This window comes from Cydia amplana, chromosome 8 (assembly GCF_948474715.1).
Source record: "Cydia amplana chromosome 8, ilCydAmpl1.1, whole genome shotgun sequence".
Taxonomy (NCBI): Eukaryota; Metazoa; Arthropoda; class Insecta; order Lepidoptera; family Tortricidae; genus Cydia; species Cydia amplana.
Window position 1 is genome coordinate 16,738,970 of NC_086076.1, and position 23,665 is coordinate 16,762,634.

General features: G+C 43.2%; 3 protein-coding genes across 4 annotated transcripts; 2 read left to right on the forward strand and 1 right to left on the reverse strand.

The window, feature by feature from the left end:
- Window positions 1-23,611, reverse strand: LOC134650102 (endoplasmin homolog). Of its 2 annotated transcripts, XM_063504934.1 has the most exons (15): window positions 23,208-23,611; window positions 21,265-21,845; window positions 15,516-15,567; window positions 12,228-12,388; window positions 11,645-11,899; window positions 11,060-11,256; window positions 9,873-10,044; window positions 8,833-9,011; window positions 6,319-6,502; window positions 5,246-5,412; window positions 3,851-4,019; window positions 3,285-3,441; window positions 2,738-2,940; window positions 2,001-2,164; window positions 1-203 (listed from the first exon to the last, which is right to left on the reverse strand). In XM_063504934.1, the coding sequence occupies exons 1-15, from the start codon at window positions 23,545-23,547 to the stop codon at window positions 20-22; spliced, it is 3,165 nt and encodes a 1,054-aa protein (XP_063361004.1). In that variant the 5' UTR covers window positions 23,548-23,611; the 3' UTR covers window positions 1-19. The 2 variants fall into 2 exon arrangements, with proteins under 2 accessions (XP_063361004.1, XP_063361003.1); XM_063504933.1 differs by lacking the exons at window positions 21,265-21,845; window positions 23,208-23,611 and adding an exon at window positions 15,980-16,170 and having other exon boundaries at window positions 15,516-15,605.
- Window positions 12,985-13,642, forward strand: LOC134650596 (uncharacterized). The gene is made up of 2 exons (XM_063505549.1): window positions 12,985-13,167; window positions 13,462-13,642. Exons 1-2 carry the CDS (start codon window positions 12,999-13,001, stop codon window positions 13,614-13,616), a joined length of 324 nt encoding a protein of 107 aa, XP_063361619.1. The 5' UTR covers window positions 12,985-12,998; the 3' UTR covers window positions 13,617-13,642.
- Window positions 16,635-17,229, forward strand: LOC134650597 (uncharacterized). The gene has a single exon (XM_063505550.1). It carries the CDS (start codon window positions 16,748-16,750, stop codon window positions 17,156-17,158), a length of 411 nt encoding a protein of 136 aa, XP_063361620.1. The 5' UTR covers window positions 16,635-16,747; the 3' UTR covers window positions 17,159-17,229.
- Window positions 23,612-23,665: the final 54 nt, after the last annotated feature.

The window sequence follows — 23,665 nt, forward strand, 5'->3', positions numbered from 1 at the left end:
TCATACAGTCTTACAGCACCTACAGTTCGTCATGGTCCTCGGCGGGCACCTCGTCGGCGTCGGCGTCGGCGTCGGCGCCGGCGTCGAGGAAGTCGTCGTCCTCAGGCGCGGCGTCGGCGGGCACGCCGAGCGACTGCGCGAGCATCTGCTCCACGGACTCGGCGAACTCTACCGCCTGCCCTTCTTGCAGCATGAAGCCGGATCTGAGCGGAAAGTTAAGGTTAAACAAAAAGTACTTAACCCCTCGTATGTTTTAGACACGGATCCGTGCGTGCCGTGCGTGGGAATTTAAATCTATTGTTTTAAATGTCAAGGTAATTTTTTCCAATTATCAAATCTGACAGGGCCGCATAAGACGGGTTAAGTTACAATGTCGGAGAATCACTTAGCTGAGCGCGGTATAAATGTAAATTTATCAGTAATAAAAATTAATAAAAACCGGTTGCACTCCGGGAGTGCCGGCAGAAGTGAAAACTCAATGACTAGTGCAAAATGTATAATTTTCGATCACGTCTTACGGTCACGTGACCTGTCGCGAGTTTAACATTTTTTCCCCACCTCAAAAAGTGCACAGCGCCGCTAAAGAAGTTTTCACTTCAAAAATTACAAAATCTAGGCAGGTATATCTACATGTCATAATTTAAACATTGAACACACTCTCATTCTCTGTATGGTCTCTCTCTCAGTACGGATATATTATGATGGTAGTATTGTGTATACCTGAGTGCAGCAGTGCGGTAGAGCGACATGGCGGCCAGCTTGGTGGCGGGGTCGTCGGGAGCGTCGTTCACTCGCCGCAGCAGCTCCTGCACCAGCGGGTGGCGCGGGTTGATCTCCATCATCTTCTGGGAGAGGTGGTGCTTGCGCTGTATCTGTATACCTGAGTGCAGCAGTGCGGTAGAGCGACATGGCGGCCAGCTTGGTGGCGGGGTCGTCGGGAGCGTCGTTCACTCGCCGCAGCAGCTCCTGCACCAGCGGGTGGCGCGGGTTGATCTCCATCATCTTCTGGGAGAGGTGGTGCTTGCGCTGTATCTGTATACCTGAGTGCAGCAGTGCGGTAGAGCGACATGGCGGCCAGCTTGGTGGCGGGGTCGTCGGGAGCGTCGTTCACTCGCCGCAGCAGCTCCTGCACCAGCGGGTGGCGCGGGTTGATCTCCATCATCTTCTGGGAGAGGTGGTGCTTGCGCTGTATCTGTATACCTGAGTGCAGCAGTGCGGTAGAGCGACATGGCGGCCAGCTTGGTGGCGGGGTCGTCGGGAGCGTCGTTCACTCGCCGCAGCAGCTCCTGCACCAGCGGGTGGCGCGGGTTGATCTCCATCATCTTCTGGGAGAGGTGGTGCTTGCGCTGTATCTGTATACCTGAGTGCAGCAGTGCGGTAGAGCGACATGGCGGCCAGCTTGGTGGCGGGGTCGTCGGGAGCGTCGTTCACTCGCCGCAGCAGCTCCTGCACCAGCGGGTGGCGCGGGTTGATCTCCATCATCTTCTGGGAGAGGTGGTGCTTGCGCTGTATCTGTATACCTGAGTGCAGCAGTGCGGTAGAGCGACATGGCGGCCAGCTTGGTGGCGGGGTCGTCGGGAGCGTCGTTCACTCGCCGCAGCAGCTCCTGCACCAGCGGGTGGCGCGGGTTGATCTCCATCATCTTCTGGGAGAGGTGGTGCTTGCGCTGTATCTGTATACCTGAGTGCAGCAGTGCGGTAGAGCGACATGGCGGCCAGCTTGGTGGCGGGGTCGTCGGGAGCGTCGTTCACTCGCCGCAGCAGCTCCTGCACCAGCGGGTGGCGCGGGTTGATCTCCATCATCTTCTGGGAGAGGTGGTGCTTGCGCTGTATCTGTATACCTGAGTGCAGCAGTGCGGTAGAGCGACATGGCGGCCAGCTTGGTGGCGGGGTCGTCGGGAGCGTCGTTCACTCGCCGCAGCAGCTCCTGCACCAGCGGGTGGCGCGGGTTGATCTCCATCATCTTCTGGGAGAGGTGGTGCTTGCGCTGTATCTGTATACCTGAGTGCAGCAGTGCGGTAGAGCGACATGGCGGCCAGCTTGGTGGCGGGGTCGTCGGGAGCGTCGTTCACTCGCCGCAGCAGCTCCTGCACCAGCGGGTGGCGCGGGTTTATCTCCATCATCTTCTTCTGGGAGAGGTGGTGCTTGCGCTGCGCGTCGTCAGCCTGGGACCGACAAATACTGTTGTAGTCAGGGTAATCAGCTTCACATAAAGGAGCTGACATAATGGTCGTTGATGGCTTTGAAGGGGGTAATATACTAATGTTCTAGCGAGACTATAAAATGTATTAGTTGAAATGTTAATACATATTGTCATGACAGAGATGTGTAAGACATGGAAAGATTGCTAAAAGTATTTTTTATTTATTTCAAGTGATAGGCACCAGACATTTCTGAAACAGGTAATCTGTTTCCCATGGAAATTGGTGAGAAATTTAAAAGATATTTTTCCGTAGAAAATTTTACATAATTGAAATCTTGATGGCATCATAGCAATCTCTAGTAGAGTCTGTGCGGAAAGAGAAGAGTCGTGTAATGTATTGGGCCCCATACAATTCACGACTCTTGTCTTTCCGCACAGACTCTAGGCGTGGCATGGATTGCTTATTTGACAGTTGGCAGCTGTCAAATAGTATAAAGATTCATATTTGCACCACGTCGTGTTTGGGCGTCGCTTGTATTTTCCCACCTCCAAATTCTATCATAGCCTATACAAGGAGTGCAATGGCCAGCCTCACCTTCTGATGCGCATTAGACAGCGCGAGTCGCTCCATGTTGCCGGTCCAGCCGAACACCGTGGCCACGAGCGCCGCCGGGGACTTGGCCAGCCGCTTGGACACGGCGGCGCGAGTGATGAACTGGTGCAGCTGCTGGTCCAGCCACTTGGTCAGCGGCTGGAACTGCTCCTTGTATGATTCCCACCGCTCCTTCTGTTGCTCGCCTAAGGAGTAATTAATTACTTCATATTTTATCACGTTTTTTAACCCACCCGATTCTGGCGGGGTCGATGCGGTGTTGAGATTAAGTGAAATGACCGCAATGTTGGATATATTCTGGCTAAAACTACATAGTCTTATGGCGTTAATCATAAACACACTACAAGCCTCCATTAGCTATTAATCGTTCTCTCTCTATAGGTAGTCTGGTTAAGTGGCATAAAGGGTGACGCTAAGCGCGCAAAATGCTAGTGAACCGGGAGGAGTTTTGTAGCCTAACAGCGGGTCGCCTGTTTCCAACGGGCCTCAACAAACCCAACTATGAAACAAATATTCAAAAGCTACTCACTCTCGTTAACATCGAATATCTCCTTGGCGACGTTCTGGAACTTGAATCCTTCGTATTCGGGTAAAGCGCCGAGGCAGTACTCGTCCACGGCCTCCGTCAGGTACAGCACCTCGTAGCCGGAGCGGACTAGGCGCTCGGCGAACGGAGACTTCTCCACCTGGATTCAAATGTTGCTATTCAATTATACTCGTTAAGATTATGTAGGAGATCTGGGGAAAAAACTATGAAAGAACCTTCAAACATAGCTAATTCACATTATTGTTTATTCATAGGGAAATGAAGATAACAACCATGTCATTTTGGACGAGGATTAATAACAACGGGCCTAGGTGGGTTCCTTGGGATACACCCCAAGTTATAGGAAAGGCTCAGAAGTGAACCAATTCATGGCGAGCAGCTGGCTTATATTTTGGTAGTATGTAACTAAGAGTCTTTTCAAATGTTTTTTTTTATTATATATTAAATAAGCCCCTATGAAAAGTCACTACTCAATGGTCAACCGTATCGAACGCCTTTGAAAAATCCATGAGTAGATAATCAAGTATGAATACTCTGCTGTAATGTACCTCAGCGCGGCTGGAGCCGGCGATGTAGTAGATGTGGTTCTGGCCCTTCTTCATGCGGGACACGTAGTCGGCCATGAACGTCATGGACTCGGAGGCAGACGAGTGGAAACGCAGCAGCTTGGCGAGACGAGCGCGGTTGCTAGGGTCCTCCATTACTCCCAGTTTGATGCTGCAATGAAAAAGATTAAATTACTCGATTTGAACCTTTTGTTGAATGATGCTTAAAGGCTTTAACCATCATATTCTATTCTCATTCAGGAAAGGCCGTCATTTGACAAGAACTTTCGTATTTGCACACGTACGTAGTTCAGTCACATTCAGAAAGGAAGAGCTTCACTCCATCTTGCTCTACCGACCTGCTGTAAGTGGAGTAGAAACAAACGCGAGAGTTAAAAGCGACGAAAGAGCTTGTGTAGGCGATCTTCCGATATAGGCGATAAGTCAGTTCTGTTATAGACGAATATGTAATTGTGTGTCTATTTAACGTGTCTATTTAAAACACTGCCTTCGGTAAAGTTTTAATGTATCATCACTCATTGCAAATTTTCTCCTTTTCGCACTTGTATCGTAATGCACTAAATATTATTGCACCAGCACCACATATAAAAAACATCAAAACAGATTTACATTGTAAATAAAGGCAGCAACTGGCGGTTTTATCGCTGTAACGGTTTTCCCTACATTAAGCATATACTAATGATGGTGGTCTTAATCTTTTTGCTACTAAATACACATTCTCTCTAATCAGCATTAATTCTGAATAATCATTTGCTACTTCAAAACTCATGAAACATTTTGATACAGTCGCGATCAGATATATCGGAGCGGCCAAGGTGCTCACAAATATCTGAACACGCCTCTATTGTCAAGGCGCTAAAGTGCGTGTTTAGATATTTTGAGCACCTCGGCCGCTCCGATATATCTGATGGCGACTGTACCAGGGATGTTGCGAACATCCGCATCCGCATCCGCAACCGCGGAACTTCCGCATTATTTTCAACATCCGCATCTGCATCCGCATCCGCATAAAATCGATGCGGAGCTTATGCGGATGCGGATGTCGAACAAGTCGGTACAGGAACGTCTTAGCGGCGGCGTAAGTGCTAGGTAATTTCGTCATTACCTATAACGAAATCGTCTAGATCCAGAAAAGTCGGCCAAGTTACTGTTTACTAAATATAACGCACCTATATTCTTGCTCAAATACTAAACGTTTCGTTTTTTTTAATAAAAAAATACTAAAAATGTAATATTGACGTTTTCTAAGTACCTAATCTTGACATCCGCATCCGCATTCGCGGATGTGAGCCTTTAAATATCCGCATCCGCATCCGCGGATGTCAAAAAATCTGCATCCGCAACATCCCTGGACTGTACATATCGCAAAACACTTACTTGGTGGAGTACTCCTTCCAGAAGCCCTCATACTCATCATCGGGGATCTTCTTGAGCATGTCGAGGGCCTTGCGGACGAGTTTCTTCTTGATGACCTTGATCAGTTTGTGTTGCTGCAGCGTTTCTCGGGACACGTTGAGCGGCAGGTCGTCCGAGTCCACCAGGCCCTGTGATAAGGACAAGCAGTTAGAAGTTAGAACACCTGTACACTTTGGAAAATATACGTTTTACCTGGAATTGAAACTTTGCTTTGATAATACGCGAAATAATAACGTGGCTAGTCAATCTAAACCAGTTACATACACATACAAGATGGCCCAAAAACATGCTGACAATTTTTTCTACTGCGTCAAATCGTTGATAATTTTAAGAAACGTTTGCGTCTGTGTATCAAAACTAAAGGAGAACGTTGTAAAGATAATATCTTTTGTTTTATTTATATTTTTGTAGTTTTCATTTTTAATGACATCCTGTAAAATATGTATATAAGTAGGGAAAATATTCTTATTTTTGGTCCAACTTGTACTTTACTTACTTGCGTATTTTTTGCATTCAATTTATGTACCATGTTGTACTTATAGGGCCTTAATTTAGCCGAGCAGCTATAATCGTTGGATGATTAAAATAACTGAAGCGGAGAAATGTGCAATTTCCGATGTAATGAAATTTCAGCGAACGTTATCGTGGAAACTGCCGGCATCATGGGCGGGACAGCAATATGCGCGTGCGATAGAGATGGGAATAGGCGGGTCAAAGCCGTAATTCATCGTGTTAAACGCCCTGGAACTCGGAACTCCAGACCGTCGGCACAGAATAAGTAATAGTATTATCATACAGAACGGACACGCACCGCCCCGCCCCGATTCGGATTACCTCGCCCGCGACATGAATGTGTACGTAAGTCGCTCTACTGAGAGCATGTCAGGATTCCGTCAGATACTCAATGACGCGTGTACAGACGTGCCGCGCACACATATAAACGCAAATCATTTCTGATGTATGGCGTGTCCGCCCTGTGCCGTCGGTTTACCTCGTCGAGGGCCAACACTAAGGAATACGAGTGTAATATATACCTGGATGAAAGCGAGGTAGTTGGGCATGAGGTCGTTGAACTCGTCAGTGATGAACACGCGACGCACGAACAGTTTGATGTGGTCAGTCTTGGAGCCGTAGCGGTTGAAGGAGTCGGCCGGCTGCGCGCGGGGCACGAACAACAGCGCCCGGAACGACACCTCGCCCTCGGCCACGAAGTGAGCCCTACAACGAACACACAATGTTATGACTAGGGTTTGCACGACGGATCCGAAATGTATGGGAAAATCCGCGGATCTGGATAATTTCATACATTTCGGATCCGGATTGCAAACCCTAGTTATTTTTTTTTTTTTCATTTATTTTTCAAAGGTTTCACATATACTTAACAATTTTTATAGTTCCTCGCCAAACTGCTTAACATGCAGTTTGTTGGCGAGACAGCGCTCATTTTTACAGTTTTATGCATCTACTTTTTAGTTGCTATCATGCTATGCTTATTGCTTACCCTAAAATTAACATTAAAGTTATTCTCAGAAAATAGATACACTTTCCTTTTACAAAACATAATTTTACAAAAACTAGTGGTCCAAGAAAGCACCGTCTGTCACAAATATGAAGTGAGCTAAAGGCTGGCAGGGTCGTCATGTGACGGAGCGTATAAGGAAGATGCTTCGATAATGTTTGTTATATGCACCGCTTGATATATTAGATGCAGAATTGTTTAGGCACCAAAACTATGGAATGTTATTTTTATAATACCAAACCGTACAGGATTTCTAGTAATATTTACTTACACTGTGCATACTTTTAAATAGCATTTCTGACACGATTAGCGAGGCATGGACAATAAGCACAAAATAGTACATTTCAATGCAAGAGTGGAAAGTGTATTATTATGTAGGAGTAAATAATAACACTTTCACGCGTTCATTGAACGACGTTTTTTAATACATTTGCGAAAAAATCACAATAAAACAAATATTGGTTACATGAGTATCACACTTACAGTTACGAATTTTCGCTTGAACTGAAATGATATTGTATATTATATATTATTCAGCACTATAAACTACGTTCAACGTTGATTTACATTGCAAAAATTAATCACATTAACTCATTTCATACAAAAACACTCTTACAGTTGCAATTTAAGTTAATTATTATGATACAACTACATTTTAAGTGAAAATAGCGGGCGCCGGTTTTACTTTTTAATTTTTCAATTTTTATGTTAACGGCAAAATAAAAATATATAAAGTTTTTGATCACCTCTTCATCACACTCTTTGGTGTGGACGTATCGATTACGGCCAGAATTAAATTTAAAAATGCTTGAAAAGTAAAAAGTACTAGTTCGCAATAAACAACTTTGCGAACGCTAAACAGCTACGCAAAGTAGCACTTTTTGAGCAACTGTATTAAAAATAACATTTACAGGACATATGGTGCTACTTTCCCGCACTAGTGCGGGAAAGTAGCACCATATGTCCTGTCAAAGTAGCACTTTTTGAGCAACTGTATTAAAAATAACATTTACAGGACATATGGTGCTACTTTCCCGCACTAGTGCGGAAATAAGCAGTTTCCGTGCCTATGTCGAAAATTTAGAGGGCCATATGTACTGTACCGTTGTACGATACACGTGCGTATAGGTAATTCGCAACTCGTGTAGATTTAAAACACTCCCTTCGGGCGTGTTTTAATTTATCGCCACTCGTTTCGAATTTCCTCTTTTCCGCACTTGTATCGTCAAATAACTATTACTAAACTTAATAAACGAAAAAAAATTCCTTTAACTTCTTGTCGCCCAGACGCCTAAAAAGTCTGCCACTTGCATTTGACTTGGCATCGGGCTTGGTGAGGAAGGCTAATAAGGGGAGTACATGAACTGTAGCGGCACAGGAACCCCTAAAGCTTTGGATTCCTCCGAAAACGGTGCCGTCATATTACGGCCGCTATATAGTGTTGACTGACGTCACTAGAACGTTGTCTATGTAAACAAGATGGCGCGGTTTCCTAGACGGCGTTACGTTACGTTGATTGTCGACGTAACGTAAGATGACGGCCGTCATGACGGTGTCGATAGTTTCGTGAACGTTTTATTAGATAGCGGTGACGCCATTTTGAATAAATGACACGAGATTTGAATAAATGATTCCGTACTACGATTATTTTCCTCTTCTGATGATATTTCATCCTCCAAGTAAATTATAGACGATCAAGCAAATCTTGTCAGTAGGAAAAGGCGCGAAATTCAAATTTTCTATGGGACGTTATCCCATCGCGCCTACATTTTTCAAATTTGCCGCTTTGACCTTGGTGAATGACGGTGTGTTATGACGCCGTGGTACTTTCCACATGTCGCCATCGTAAAGACGGCCGTCTTTTGCTGCCGCTACATGACGGCCGTCATATGACGGCACCGTTTTCGGAGGAATCCAAAGCTTAAGGGGAGTACATGAACTGTTGTAGCGGCACAGGAACCCCCAAGTTAAACAAGCTTAAGTTTCCGATTTAGGCCACTAGATGGCAGAGTCATGCAGAATTACTAACTTGGCAAGCGGTGGGCTGGTGTCCTTGGTGAGCGACTTGTAGAAGGTGACATATTCCTCGTCGGACACCTCTGCGGGCTTGCGGGTCCAGATGGGTTTGTTGTCGTTCATGAGCTCCCAGTCCCAGACGGTGCGCTCCGTCTTCTTTTTTTCCTTTTTCTCTTCTGTGACATCCTCGACCTGGCGTAGAATGTTGACATGTATTGTATTGATATTGAGTTAACCTTTAGTGAATACAAAGCCATATATGGCGGTTATAATATGCAAGTCTATTGACAGCTATTAAAGTTTAAGTTGAAACAAATAATTGTATATGAAGCCCCGTCTCCATATCGCGCGGCAAACCATCGAACATTGGCTCGCGCGGCAGCCGCGCGCAATGGATACCGGGTTAGCTCGCGAGCCAACTCGCCGGCTCCATTGTGCCCGGTATCCATTGTGCGCGGCTGCCGCGCGAGCCAATGTTCGATAGCTTGCCGCGCGATATGGAGACGGGGCTTGATACGACATGCAGTAAAGAGATTACACACAACAAAGTTGTAGCTGGTTTGATAGTGCGCGACACCTTGCACTTTGTGACTATGCGCTGAAACTTGGCACAATTGATTCTTAGCTGGTCTTGAGTTGATAGAGACCCCGGTCTCTCGATGGCGCGATTTTTTTTGTTAGGAAGTGCATTGTTTTTGTTCTAAAAATATATTCCTCATCCTTAATTTATCTAAAAATGATATATCACATGCCTTAATACCTATAGCTTTAGAGAAATGTTGCTTTCATTGAAGCGCGGCAGCGTCGAACCTCCCCCCCCTCCTCCCCACTGAATGGGCGGTGGCTCTCGGCGGCTCCCGGTCTCTATCAACTCAAGACCAGCTAAGAATCAACTGTGCCAAGTTTCAGCGCATAGTCAAAAAGTGCAAGGTTCTCATACAACGGCGTGCAGTATCAAAGCAGCTATTGAAGCTTTATCTCGACCTGTCGTTTAACCATTCTCTATGGAACCACAGCCTTATCTAAGTCTGCAAGATTATGATGATACTATACCTGAGCATCGTCATCATCTCCAGCCGGGGTGGTTTCATCGGCCTCCTCAACGGTCTCGGTGTGCGAGGCCCACAGGTGGATGGGGAAGTTGATGAACTGCGAGTATTTCTTCACGAGCGCCCGGATGGTGTCGGGCTGAAGGTAGTCGGCAGCTTCCTCTTTCAGGTGCAGCCTGATAAAGGTATTCAAACATATAGTGTCATTCAATAGAACTTGCTAACTATGTAAACAAACCGCCATACTAAAATTGACACTGAATGTCAATTTACTAGTAACTTTTGTTTACATAGTTAGCAAGTTCTATTGAATGACACTTTAGACACTACTATTTATCAGATTCTAGGGCGATTTCCAACCCCAATTTAACAAAGGCATTTTGAGGTTGCTAAGTTTTATGAATAACGGTAAATGGCGCTCTGAACCTTTTTAGGGTTCCGTACCCAAAGGGTAAAAACGGGACCCTATTACTAAGACTCCGCTGACCGTCCGTCTGTCACCAGGCTGTATCTCACGAACCGTGATAGCTAGACAGTTGAAATTTTCACAGATGATGTATTTCTGTTGCCGCTATAACAACAAATACTAAAAACAGAATAAAATAAACATTTAAGTGGGGCTCCCATACAACAAACGTGATTTTTGACCGAAGTTAAGCAACGTCGGGCGGGGTCAGTACTTGGATGGGTGACCGTTTTTTTGCTCGTTTTTTTGCTCGTTTTTTTGCTTGTTTTGCTCTATTTTTTGTTGATGGTGCGGAACCCTCCGTGCGCGAGTCCGACTCGCACTTGGCCGGTTTTTTTCATGACGCCTCCTGTTTGCGGTTTCTAATACAAGTACATACAATAGATTCCAAGTGGCTCAGCTTAAATACTAAAGACTATACGCTCGTTGGGTATACGCTACACGTGTTGCACATCGTCGTTGTGCTTGGACACGACGGTGACGCGGTCGGCGACGAGGAAGGCCGAGTAGAAGCTGTGTAAACGTGTCTAACTACAGTACGTACGTGATGTGAGTGCCGCGTTTGAGGGTATCTCCCCTTGGATCAGGGGCCACGCTGAAGGAGTTGGCGTCACTCTCCCACACGTGTTGCACGTCGACGTTGTGCTTGGAGACGACGGTGACGCGGTCGGCGACGAGGAAGGCCGAGTAGAAGCTGTGTAAACGTGTCTAACTACAGTACGTACGTGATGTGAGTGCCGCGTTTGAGGGTGTCTCCCCTTGGATCAGGGGCCACGCTGAAGGAGTTGGCGTCACTCTCCCACACGTGTTGCACGTCGTCGTTGTGCTTGGAGACGACGGTGACGCGGTCGGCGACGAGGAAGGCCGAGTAGAAGCCCACGCCGAACTGGCCGATCATGTCGTTCATCTCCTGGCCGCCGCTCTACAAACATACGATTATTTTAGTTAACAAGTCACTAACCCAGCATTTACCAAAGTGGGTCGCGAGCAAATATTGAGAGGGCCCTGAAACTACTAGGGAATTTGGGCATTACCAATACCGGCAATAATATTTTACGCCCCCTTTTTAAGACGGCCAAGAGGTGGGTCCCGAATTTGGCAATATTTGTTAGGTGGGTCGGAGCTCAGTCAACTTCGGGAACCACTGCACTAGCCAATATGTCACTGCTCCTGAATACATCAGATATGTACTTTAGTATGTACATCAGGTATGTATGTATGTACTTTTTTAAAGTACGAGCGCTAACAAGCATTTTCAAGTATTTTTGAGTAAATTTTAAGGCTAATTTAGACGGCAAAGGAATCCTTACCTTTTCAGCATCTTGCATCTTAGACAGGAAGTCAGCCGTGCCCGACTTGGCGATGGTGCCCAGATTATTGACCAGGTCGTTCTTGGTCATGCCGAGCCCAGTATCGATAATGTGCAGTAGCCTGCGCTCCGGGTCCGCCTTGATGCGGATTCCGAGTTCTTCCGTCGCGTCCAACACCTTGCGGTCCGTGAGGGACAGGAGACGGATCTTGTCGAGAGCGTCGGACGCGTTGGAGATCAATTCACGAAGGAAGATCTGGAAAGAAAGAGTCGATGTTATGACGATGCTAATAGAATTAAAACCGTCGTGACTCACGACTGGCGAGTTCAGTGTGTCGTAGTCGTATTTTAGTCACTACACGCGACATTCAAGCTATTGCATTTTCAAGCACTGAGGTGGGTTTGCGTTGCCGGCTCTTTTAGGGTATAAAAACCTTGCAGTAAGAGTAGACTTTAAGAACACTTGCTGTCTACAAGTACGTATGATGGTGACGCGGTTGAAGGTTTTTAGCACTGCGTACATATCATCAGCGTTCGTCCCCTGACGAGCCACCATTGTGACCAAGCCATAAGTAGCAAGTTACCTCCTTGTTGCGGTACAGCGAGTTGATGATCAGCTTCATCATGCGGTTGACCTCGGTCTGGAAGGTATGGTTGGAGGCCTTGGCCCGCAGCTCGGCCATCTGCGCAGGGCTCAGGCCGTCGGGGTTGATTGCCTCCGCTTCGCGGGCTACTGCCTCCGCGTCTGACATTAAAAGTTAATGTTTAGAAATGGCATTTGCGTGAGAGAGAATATATTTAAACTATTTAGAGCATTTGAAATGATTGAGACATGGGAACATTCGTTTCCGCACAAGTTAGTACAGTATGTATATAACGGTAATAGCACGAAATAAAAAATACATATTCCTACTGTAATAGCTAAGTTTGGTAAGTATTCGAACTGTTCGAAGCCCTATTTGATAATCTTATAAACCGCAAAATATGCCACATTGTGTTTCGATATTGTTACTAAAAAGACATCAGAGCTAAACGATTCGATTCAAATGCCTATTTCTCTTAATAAGAAGTTAACCCAAGATTCTATAAACAGAAAGTTCGTTAATATAAGAGTTAATGTAAGTATTTTCATGTGTATCGCGTATAAAGTTTACAGTGATTAGATTATACCTACGCAAGCGCGCTCGTAGTCGTAGCGACGTCTATCGACCTAACAACGATACTTGAACAGATTTTGTTTACTCTATTTAACTTACGAATCGTTTTAAGGTCTCTAAATCAACTCGCAGGCTTTTCTCCATAGTCACTATTTTTTTGCATTATTTCTGTTTTAAACAAACTCTGACTTAAACGTCATGTCATCGCCCGAGACGAGTTCCCGCGTGAGCCCTAAGCGGCGCCCGCCGCCCCCGCCGATGCCCTCGGGGTCTCCGGTGCGACACCCGCGCTCCTTCAAGCTCCGCTTCGCGGCCCAACACGTGCCGGGACACTCGAACCAGTCGGCTGTCCGCCCGCTCAAGCTGCGTAAGCTAATTAAAATTGCTAGCATGCTGGAAGGGCTTGGCCAATGTCTATCATGATATATAGGAGCCAAGTTCCGAGCCATGTCATCGCCCAACACGAGTTCCCGCGCGAGCTCTAAGCTTAGCTAATAATTTTGCGACTTGACGACTAGGCCAAATAACGATTGAACTAGTGAACGTTAAGTTACGACTGTTAAATCAACATAACATCGGCGATTCAAAACATGAGATTAATGTGCATTATATACGCTAAAAATCTTTCTACAAGTTGACTAAAATTTAGCTATTCTTTCAGCGGCTCTGGTGACAGACAAGTTTTGGCGTCGCGCAGGCCGCGAGGAAACCATGGAAGCGGAGTCTGAAGAGCGGGCTTTGAACAAAGTGCGAGACATGTTCGAGCTGGGGCCGAGGGATAAACACGCCAGGCCTGTCCAGTCTTCGCACGAGTAAGTGAGACAACATCACTGTATGAACAGTAACGTTCAGAGCGGCTCAGAGACTTGTTCAAGCTGAGGCCGAGGGAGAAACACGCTAGGCCTGTGCAGGCCTCGCACGAGTAAGTGAGACAACATAAATAAATATTATAGGACATAGGACATTTTTACACAAATTGATTGAAGTCCCACGGTATAAGCTCAAGAAAGCTTGTGCTGTGGGGAAAACAAACACAATGAATGTGTAAACAGTAGCCTTTGAAGAGCGGCTCCGAACTTAGCAGGAACCGAAAGAGAAGGCAACAGGCGCTGGCGTCCATAGGCTGCGGTGACCGCTTTCCACTAGGCTGCCGGTATGCCACATCATTGTCTTTAAAAAATTACTAGGGCTAAAAACCTATTTGGTGTTTGCAGGTACGGATGGTGGGAGGCGTACGCCCCTCAAATCTGGGCGGCGCCTCGGAATGACCGGCGGCTACATCATGGCGTGAGGGACTCCGCGTGGCTCAAGCTACGCGCTAGGGAGCTCGTGGAGCCACCACAACGGCGACGATAATACACATGCTACTCAAAGAAAGGCACGGGATAGCCAACTATCCCGGATTGCGCTGGACAAAAAGTTCTAAACATAGGCACTCTATAAAAATGCCCTGAGAAGATATATTATATCAACAAAATAAATTTGTCAAGATCTGATTGTTACGTATTCAAGCAAATAAATATATTCTATTCAAACTGTATAAAATATTTTTTTAAATCAGAAACGTTTCCGTAATATTTTAAACATTATTGACCATTGCGCGGTTATCACACAGATGCGAATTAGCATGTTGCTCCAGTGTACGAGTGTGATAGCACTATGCATGCATATAGCGATATCCCGCTCGGACACCGGATTGACGTGCGAATTCGAACCCAATGTGAAGACCACCTTAGTAACACTAGACTAGACCGTAATAGAAATAAAGCCATATGTGTTCTATAATTACTTAATCTGTGTCTAATTAAATAAATATTACTGTATTCAGTTTTCCTGCTCGCTCATAATTTAGATTCTAGAGGCCAATTCCAACTTATATTTTGACTCAAAATGATATCATTCAACTTGCTTGCACCAATACATGTACGGACAAGTAGGAGCATAATGGACACGCAAATGATGGTTAATTGACATCTTTTAGATATAAATTTGATGTCATGATGTATGTTTGAATTGGCCTCCTTGTCAAAGTAAAAATAATTAGTTTTGACCACAGTGCGACTGTAATATTATATAGCATTATTATCAGTAAAGAGATAAGCTTCAGTGGTAAACCTGGCATAGATAAGCTAACAACAGATTAACTTGTAATAATCATTTTTGTCATTACTTGTCTGAGTAGCTATCCGTCCAACTATTCTTTTGAAAATACTGGTATTTAAAAAAAATATTTTACAAAAACAATCAATACTAATTAATTTTGAATATTTATAGTTTTGGTTCTGAGTTTAAAGATCAACACAAGATAAAAAATAAGTTTTGAATAAAATAGACAAGGCATCATTTTAACAAATAGGTATGTAGGTACAAAACTGTCATAAATGAAAAATATGTTATAGAATAAATGAACAGTGAATGCAAAATTCAGATGAAAATTTGGTAAATGATAAAATATTGATGCAAAATGGCTGTAAATACCTATCTTTTGATTTATACTATACTATAGATATGTTACACCACATGTTGTTTAGATATGGTAAGTATACTTGGTCAACCAGATCTTGACAGTAAAAAAGGCGCGAAATTCAAATTTTCTATGGGACGATATCCCTTCGCGCCTAAATTTTTCAAATTTGCCGCCTTTTTCTAGTGTCAAGATCTGGTTGACCAAGTATATATATTACAAAACTTATTTTTTTTTAATAATGTACTCACCAGTCCGGGAACCTTCTCGTGAAATACCGAGGTCGGCATCCACCGTCATCTCCTCCACGGTTCCCACACCATCCTGCGCCACGGTCCATCCTGAAAACACATACACATCTCAGATACAGACCAAATCTCACTAGAATCCTCTATGAAGTGGGTACACATGAATTAAAAACATACGAGTATCACACGCAAGTGTACGTTATCAAAACAAAGAGGCTCAGCAGTGGTCAGTAGCAGCAGCGCCCACAGAAAGTTCTAGGTTCACGACTTCACGCCGCCAGGGTTAGAACGTCGACCCCTTCAATTAAGATCAGACGGTAACGGTACTTAACGAACATAACTAGAACGAAAAGGTCACTACACCTTTATATACTCATGTAAAATTCAGACTTCACCAGAAACTATGTGAAGCTACATCTTTAGAGAAAAAAATTGTGCTACGTAGACAAAACGGGGAGGATATTTACCTGAGAGGAGCAGGAGACCCAATCCCAACAACAGAAGGTACTTCATTGTTAGATCTCCCTCGCGGGTGATAAAGACTTATTCAAAAACTACGTATTAATATTAAATTATATTGCGCCGGTTAACACGAAATAGTAGCGTCGCCTTCCTTGTGTCTTCGCAATCCGTTTGAAACTGACAGATAGAAGAAAATCAAGAAAAAAGAAAGGAAGTGATAAACGACACCGCTCCGCTAGGATTAGCGCAGCAATGTGACGATTCGATTTCCTATTGGTTTAGTACCTACTTATCTCTCTATCGGCCAATCACATGATACCACGCCATTCTATCCACCAATCGTAATTATCTTGTTTTGATTTGTGTCGGTATGCTATTGGTCGGTTTAATTCTTATGATTATACTACTAAAAGCATACTAAAAGCTTCGTCTCGGAAAATAAGATGAAAATATTTGTGAAAATATTAAACAAATTCTTATTTAATCTGAGAAGTAGAACACATTGCTTTTTTTTATTTATTATGGCATCCGGTCAGGTCAGCCTCGGCCGGACAATTTATAACTATCTTTGAAAACTTTGACTTCTGTCAGCTGATTGATTGTCAACTGTCATTGCAACATTTGCAACAAATGAACAAATGTCATGTTGCGAAAGCGAAAGTGCAATGAAATCAAATAGTATACATATTTTGTGATTTGATTGTCATTTACGTCCAAAATCAGATCAATACTTCTTCTCCCGACTAGCTGTTTAAAAACAAAAATCGATCAAAATGGTACCGGAGTCGGGTCCCCTTGTGACAACGTCGAAGCGGCGCGTGGTGTACCGGCGGAGCACCTGGTCCGTGCACGAGTTCGAGGTGTGGAGCGGCGAGCTGGTGTGTCGCGTGGCTGCGCTGCGCATGAAGGGCTCGATGCTGCTGTGGCTCGGTGGCACTAGCCCGGAGCTGGGAGAGCTGGCGTTAGGTCTGCCGGTTTCTGAACGGGGCGCGCTCGCAACGTCGCTGAGCGACGAGAAAGCAGGCGACGGCGCGGCCGGCCTAGCACGACGCCTAGCGCTCGCCTTACAGCGTCCAATTTGGGTGGCTGCATCACTCCCTTTCGACCGTTTTTCAGCGCCGCTTATTGCACGCGGACTGGTTAAGGAGATCAAGAGTCGCCCAGATTTCTTCAAGGAGCCTTGAAGACGTGGTAAATAAGTTGAGTGTTACTGCACTGTTTTGGGGATAGAAGTGGGACTGTGGGATGAAATGGTGTCTATGTATTTTAGGAGAACATTTAATTTTATTGGTATGTGGTCTGTGGTAAAAGATATTGTGAATATATTACGAACTAATTGTGAATTTACATTTATCCATGACTGCTGTAAATAAATATTCATTAATTGACGCTTAGCTAGCAGAATCTCTGACTCCAAACCAAATAAGTGATCTCCAAACTACTACTATATATCGTCGCTATACTTACTCAACCTCATATCTGCAACAATCATTTGATGGAAATGTTGCTTTTCTTTCATTCGGAATATGGGTGTTTTTGTCATCAAATGAATGTTACAGATACGCGGTTGAGTAAGTATAGCGGCGATATATTATTATAGTTTTCATACAATCTAGCTTGTGAGAAGAAGGCGGAGTCCAGTGGTCCAGCGTAGGTTGAAAGAGTTTGGAGACTTTCTTGTTAAGAAGCTATTTAAGTATCATAGTTCAGCCATAAAAAGAAGCCTTTATTCAAAATTGTGATTCATGCCATTTTGGCACTGTAGCTAGGTTGATATTGTTATGAAATATTTAATATCTCCTTATAATATTCAGGATGTATTACATTGTAGTGTATTAGGAACTAAACTATTATACTCTCTGTCTATATTAATCTGATACCATATGCAATGTTTAATGGATAATAAAGATAATTAATGAATACTTAAATCTTTGCTTACCTTTTCAGTAAAACTATAGTCAACTTATCAAAGTCCATTGATTAAAGGTTATAAGTAAGAGACTTTGGAATAGTAGTGCCTGATTTAAGCGGATTTCTTAAATATTTGTTTTGGCCACTAAATCAGTCATTTGATTGAGTAAATCGTGACATTTAATCATACCTACCAAAATTAACTGAAATAATTTCTATATCAATAAATAATTACCAACAGGTATTGATTGAAAGATTTGAAAGTAAATACGTAATTCCCATCAACAATATTCAATCATGATTTATTTAATATCATTTAAATTGCTTTGATTAAACATCTCCTTGAAATGGTTGGCAACTGTCAAAGGTTTGCATAGATGGCGCCATCATAGCTTGCCCCTTTTAAGACTATTAGCATCTAGCATCGAGTAGCGGAACTATCAGTACTGCTACTTGACAATAGATGTAGCAGTCTTATGCTGTTGAGATAAGACTTTTCGGTCAGTGCTACATCTATTGTCAAGTAGCAGTACTGATAGTTCCGCTACTCGATGCTAGATGTAGACACTGAAATTAATAGTCTGAACTGATGTATGGAGTGAGCACTCTATGTATTTTTTCTCTATGGACCGGTCAACCCCATCGGAAGCAAGTATTAATTATTACTAAGGACTATATTAGGGGATAGTAGGTGTCAACAACAATGAATGAAGTAGAATATAAACAAAATATGTATTTTATTCGACAAAATAGTTTCTGCAAATTGCAGGTACAATGACTTAATTCACAATATCCTATTATTATTGAAAATAAACCATGATTCATAATCATTATACAAAGCATTAGGGTTACAAAAAATTTCAAGAATTTAACCAATTTTTGTTAAATACAGCAGATGAAAATATAAATCAAAGAAAAACAAAACTATTTTTAAAGAACGCGCCCCTTGCCAGACCAATATTACGCAACGCAGACCCATAGGTGCTGTAGTGTAGAGGTATGCATAGTTTAAAAATGTTTTATGTCTATCTATACCCTCAGTCTGATTATATTAAAAATATATCATGGTTCCAAGCATGAGAAACCACTCTTACAGGTCTGACTTTTTTTTCTAAAACCTTATTTTTATGTGATGCGGGTTTAAAATACTGTACGTACAAAATACCTAAAAGGCAGGAGATTTTGCTAAATAATTAATTATTTAGAATAATCCATAATGTCACAAATAATAATCAATCCCTAACATACTGTACGTACACAATACCTAAAAGGCAGGAGATTTTGCTAAATAATTAATTATTTTGAATAATACATAATGTCACAAATAATAATCAATCCCTAACATACTGTACGTACACAATACCTAAAAGGCAGGAGATTTTGCTAAATAATTAATTATTTAGAATAATCCATAATGTCACAAATAATAATCAATCCCTAACATACTGTACGTACATAATACCTAAAAGGCAGGAGATTTTGCTAAATAATTAATTATTTTGAATAATACATAATGTCACAAATAATAATCAATCCCTAACATACTGTACGTACACAATACCTAAAAGGCAGGAGATTTTGCTAAATAATGAATTATTTTGAGTAATCCATAATTTCACAAATAATAATCAATCCCTAACGGATAATAATCAAATCAATATTTAACAATAACAAACACTGAGTGTTATGTGATTAAAAAATATAAGAGCAATTATTATTTTAAATATGAACTAATGGAACAAATATTAACATTCTAAAAGCTTCTAGCTACATTTTTGTTATTTAGAAATTGCACACTTTAACAAAACTTGAAATATTAACAGCAACACTCTTAACTAAGTCTAACCATTTGTGAACCTTATGCCGTTGTAATAAGGTTTACGAATTGTTTGTAAATTATCATCTGGGCTATGTCCACCACTACAAAACAGTTAAGAGGAAAGGGGACGACGAGAGAGAGGAAAATGGGGACTACGTTTGTATGCAGAACCTCACATGACATCGTCCCCTTTAGTCTTAAAATGTTTCATTTAGAGATATCTATTTGACAAGAGTATTATTTTGTAATATGTTGAACATGTTCATTATTGATGGTGGGACTTAGTGCCACTTGCACCATTCCACTGGGTTAACAGAGTGTACCCTGGAGTTACCATGGTTACCAGTGCAATTTGACACTGAGTTAACGGTTTAACCAATTAACCTTGGGTTAGTGGGATGGTGCAAGTGGTCCTTACAGTATATCTAATAATTAATCATGAGATAGTCTGTGACTGCTTTTGCACACGGCGCATGTAGCTTGAGGTATGCGCAAACTACTATAAAAACAACACTTTACTGACCATAAGTTTGCATTTTTGCTATAATATAACGTAAGTTGTTCGTTAACAGTGTGGACAAGAATGGTAAGTACATTCTGAACAAAAGCGGTGATTGTAATTGTATCAGTTACTCGCTTGTTTTTACATGATGCATGTAACTGGCGCGAGCTACTTGCGCAAGCAACCAAGCATTTTGCTTAGGTTACCGCGCATTTACTTACTTGCGCATTTAGTTGTTTACATTATTGACCGAGTGTTAGCGAAGGGCTCCATTTCAGCTTGGGCAAAAATGCTTTCGTATGACCGGAACTCCGGATCCGGATTAACAGATTCTCGTAAAATTTTATAAGCTGGTTCGATAGTTACATATAATTTTTTTGTAGTTTCCTTTTGTGCAAAATGTTCAAAATAGCGGAAATTGGCACAAAGTACTTAAGCGCCATTAGGGTCTTTGGCGCTTAAGACTATGATGAGTTCGCTGTGGTTTTACTTTAGAGCTTAGTTTTTGTTAACCTTATCGCGAGCCCCACCGCTCACAGAGCCACTAGTGCTTAGAATTCGCGCAAGTATTCAATATACGTATATATACGGCATGCGGCTATGCGCACGTTATTTTACGTACCGCCGTGTGCAAGAACAGTTTAATAGGAAAATGTTCGCTGCTCTCTCTTATGCCAACGCCAAGCGCAATTTTATTTGACTTTATCTGCTAAATATTACTCTGCCACTCTTTAGAGTCTTCAACCAGGTTAAGCTCCTTAACTTCGGCAGAAGGTGTACGAATAACTTAAATGCCATTACGTAAATTGTTAACTAAACTCATCTCCTAATTTGTTTATTGAAGTCGCTGCGTCACTCATGAGGAAAGATACACTTAACGAAATTTAACAATAAAAACAAACCACGAAATTACCGCCATTATCGGCAAGATTAGAGTCATATTTACGCAAATACAGCCAAAGTACCATTATACCCATCCACGCAAGCTTAAAACAAAAATTCAACTAAATCATTCACTATGTTCATCATACTGGCAATAGCGGCCTACCCCCGTCCGCCCGCGCGTTTAATTTCGCACGATTATACTGTAGCACAGCTAACGCCGCCAACGCCATGCCAGCTATGTTTAAAGGCGGCGCTGGATTCCTTAATAAAATCAACGAAGCACCTACAACTAGGACTCGCTTGCCACACGATAATACAGCGTATGTTAATGGAGTCACGCGTGCTAATACGCTAAAGGCGGCTGCCGCTTGCAACCACGCAAGTACCCCATCTAATAGTAGTAATCCCGCTGAGCGAGGAGGAATAGGTTGGGTTAGTAACGCAGCTCCATCGCTCCACGCCCAAATAGGGAAGAACATGACCGCCGCTAGCGCGCTTAAAGCTGCTAAGACTCTAAGTGGTGACCAACCGGCTCTCGCTAGCAACCTTTTTGAGTATAAATGTTGTAGTGAGAGTAGCGCGGCAGCGGCGAGGGCTGAGAATAAGCCAGCTGCATCGAAGTGCATCTCAGTGGCGGATGCGAGACCGACGCCGGCGGCGATGAGGACGAGCGACGTTGCGACACCGCGCGGCTGCCGCTCGCCGAAGAGTAGCCACGCTAGGCCCGCTGTCCAGAGCGGCGTCGTCGCTTTTACTGAAACATGAGATAAAATATCATGTAGGTGTTTCTGGTCCCCCGGTACTTATGAGATATAACAGCAAAATTTAACAGTCATCAATATTGTACTCAATCATGTACTGAAAAATCCTAAAAGTGTAAATAAACCGTTCAAGGGCGTCGCGAGGAGGGTGCAGGGGGGGCCCCCTAGAGAATAAAATTTGTAATTAAATGTATGCCCCTCCTCCTCCCCTCTGCCGTCGGCCATAGCAACTGGGCAAGAATTCAATCCCGCAATACTTAAAAACTCATAGAATGCATTATTAAATTGTACAACGGGATTTAATCGCGTATTTAAGTTTTAAGCTTTACCTCTGACGATCTTAAAACTTAAATACGCGATTAAGTCCCGTTGTACAATTTAATAATGTGTTAAATTCAAATGATTTTATTCTCTAGCCAGCCACCCACAAACCAAAACTTTCTAACAATAAGATAAATGCAATTTTGATTTGTCAAAGCAAAGATTTAATATGTAGAATGACATGGCAGGCTTTTTTATAGACCTTATAATAGGGTGGCTGTGCATATTTGAGCAACAAGACAAAAGAGGCAAGTAAAAAAAAAAATAAAAAAGAAAAGGTTTGTGGTAGGCTCTCTGACTTATACATTATGATTATTATGAAGAATATCTAAGAAATAATTTAATTTAATTAATTAACTAATGGTCAAATTTAGAATAATGAAGTTTGATGAATTTCTATGTACTAAATTATCCTTGATATTTATAGCGGCAAAATCATTATTTGGTATTTCTAAGATTCCCACGATACAGGCTGTGCCTAGTGTGGGGATCACTGTACTGCTTTTATTGATACTTCTGTATTTCATGAAATAAATATATTTTGTTTTTTTTTTATCTAGTAACTAGCATTATTGACAATATTGGAAATTATGTGTACATTACATTTTTTACAGGTAAAAATCACAATCTTAATGATTATAATTGCCACATTTACCCCATCTTGCATGTATTATGTAGTGATTATGTACAACTGTGACATTGATATATAAAGCTTATTTACTAAAAAAACTGTCAAGAGATAAGATGCAACTATTCTCATCAACTCTTGGAAATGGTGTTTCTGTTGTTCTCCATTGTTATAGAACAGAATTTCCCAAACTAACCCATTGGTGGGTCGCAGGCAGCTGTTTAGTGGGCCCTGAAACTACTAGGGATTCTGAGTGTTACCAATAATATTTTATGCCCCCTTTTTAAGACGCTCAAGAGGTCAAAGAGGTGGGTCCCGAATTTAGTAGTTTTTGTTAAGTGGGTCGGAGCCCAGTAAACTTTGGGAACCACTGTTATAGAAAATATTTGTAAATATATTTAGTCACCTGTGTGCGCGTAGGAAACCGGCACCTTCCATATGGAGACCTGCGAGCACAGCGTCGTCAAGAACTTGGCCAGCGCCAGCGGCAGTAGCGCACGCAGCAGCGGGCGCACGGGCGGCGCGCGCTCGCGCAGCACTATCGGCGCGGAGCATAGAGCCGTGCAAGCCAGCTGAGCCATAGCCACCGTCAGTGGCCGCGGGAAGTCCGTCAGCAGCAGCTTGCCCACGACGTTGCCCAGCGCCGAGCACGAGAACCACGCAGCGCACAGCGCGCCCACGGCCAGCGCCGCGCGCGCCTCCGCGCCGCAGCGCCAGCGCAGCCAGCGCGCTCCCGGGAGGAGCATCACCGAATTAAACCCCTCATTTCGTTCTCACGACTGCCCTTCACTGTTTGAAATGTCGCAACACGCTCGTCACCAACTCGTCACTCTCTCGTCCCGTTTGATGCGGCCTTTGGCAATA

Bases quoted from the DNA above. Each gene is read 5' to 3' on its own strand.
- LOC134650596 (XM_063505549.1), top strand. From the start codon at position 12,999: ATGTCATCGCCCGAGACGAGTTCCCGCGTGAGCCCTAAGCGGCGCCCG. The intron at 13,168-13,461 runs GTAAGCTAATTA...CTATTCTTTCAG, and splicing joins TGTCCGCCCGCTCAAGCTGC to CGGCTCTGGTGACAGACAAG.
- LOC134650597 (XM_063505550.1), top strand. From the start codon at position 16,748: ATGGTACCGGAGTCGGGTCCCCTTGTGACAACGTCGAAGCGGCGCGTG.
- LOC134650102 (XM_063504934.1), bottom strand. From the start codon at position 23,547: ATGCTCCTCCCGGGAGCGCGCTGGCTGCGCTGGCGCTGCGGCGCGGAG. The intron at 12,389-15,515 runs GTGAGTACATTA...TTTTAATGTCAG, and splicing joins ACGAGAAGGTTCCCGGACTG to ACGCGGAGGCAGTAGCCCGC. The intron at 2,165-2,737 runs GTGAGGCTGGCC...TGTCGGTCCCAG, and splicing joins TGTCTAATGCGCATCAGAAG to GCTGACGACGCGCAGCGCAA.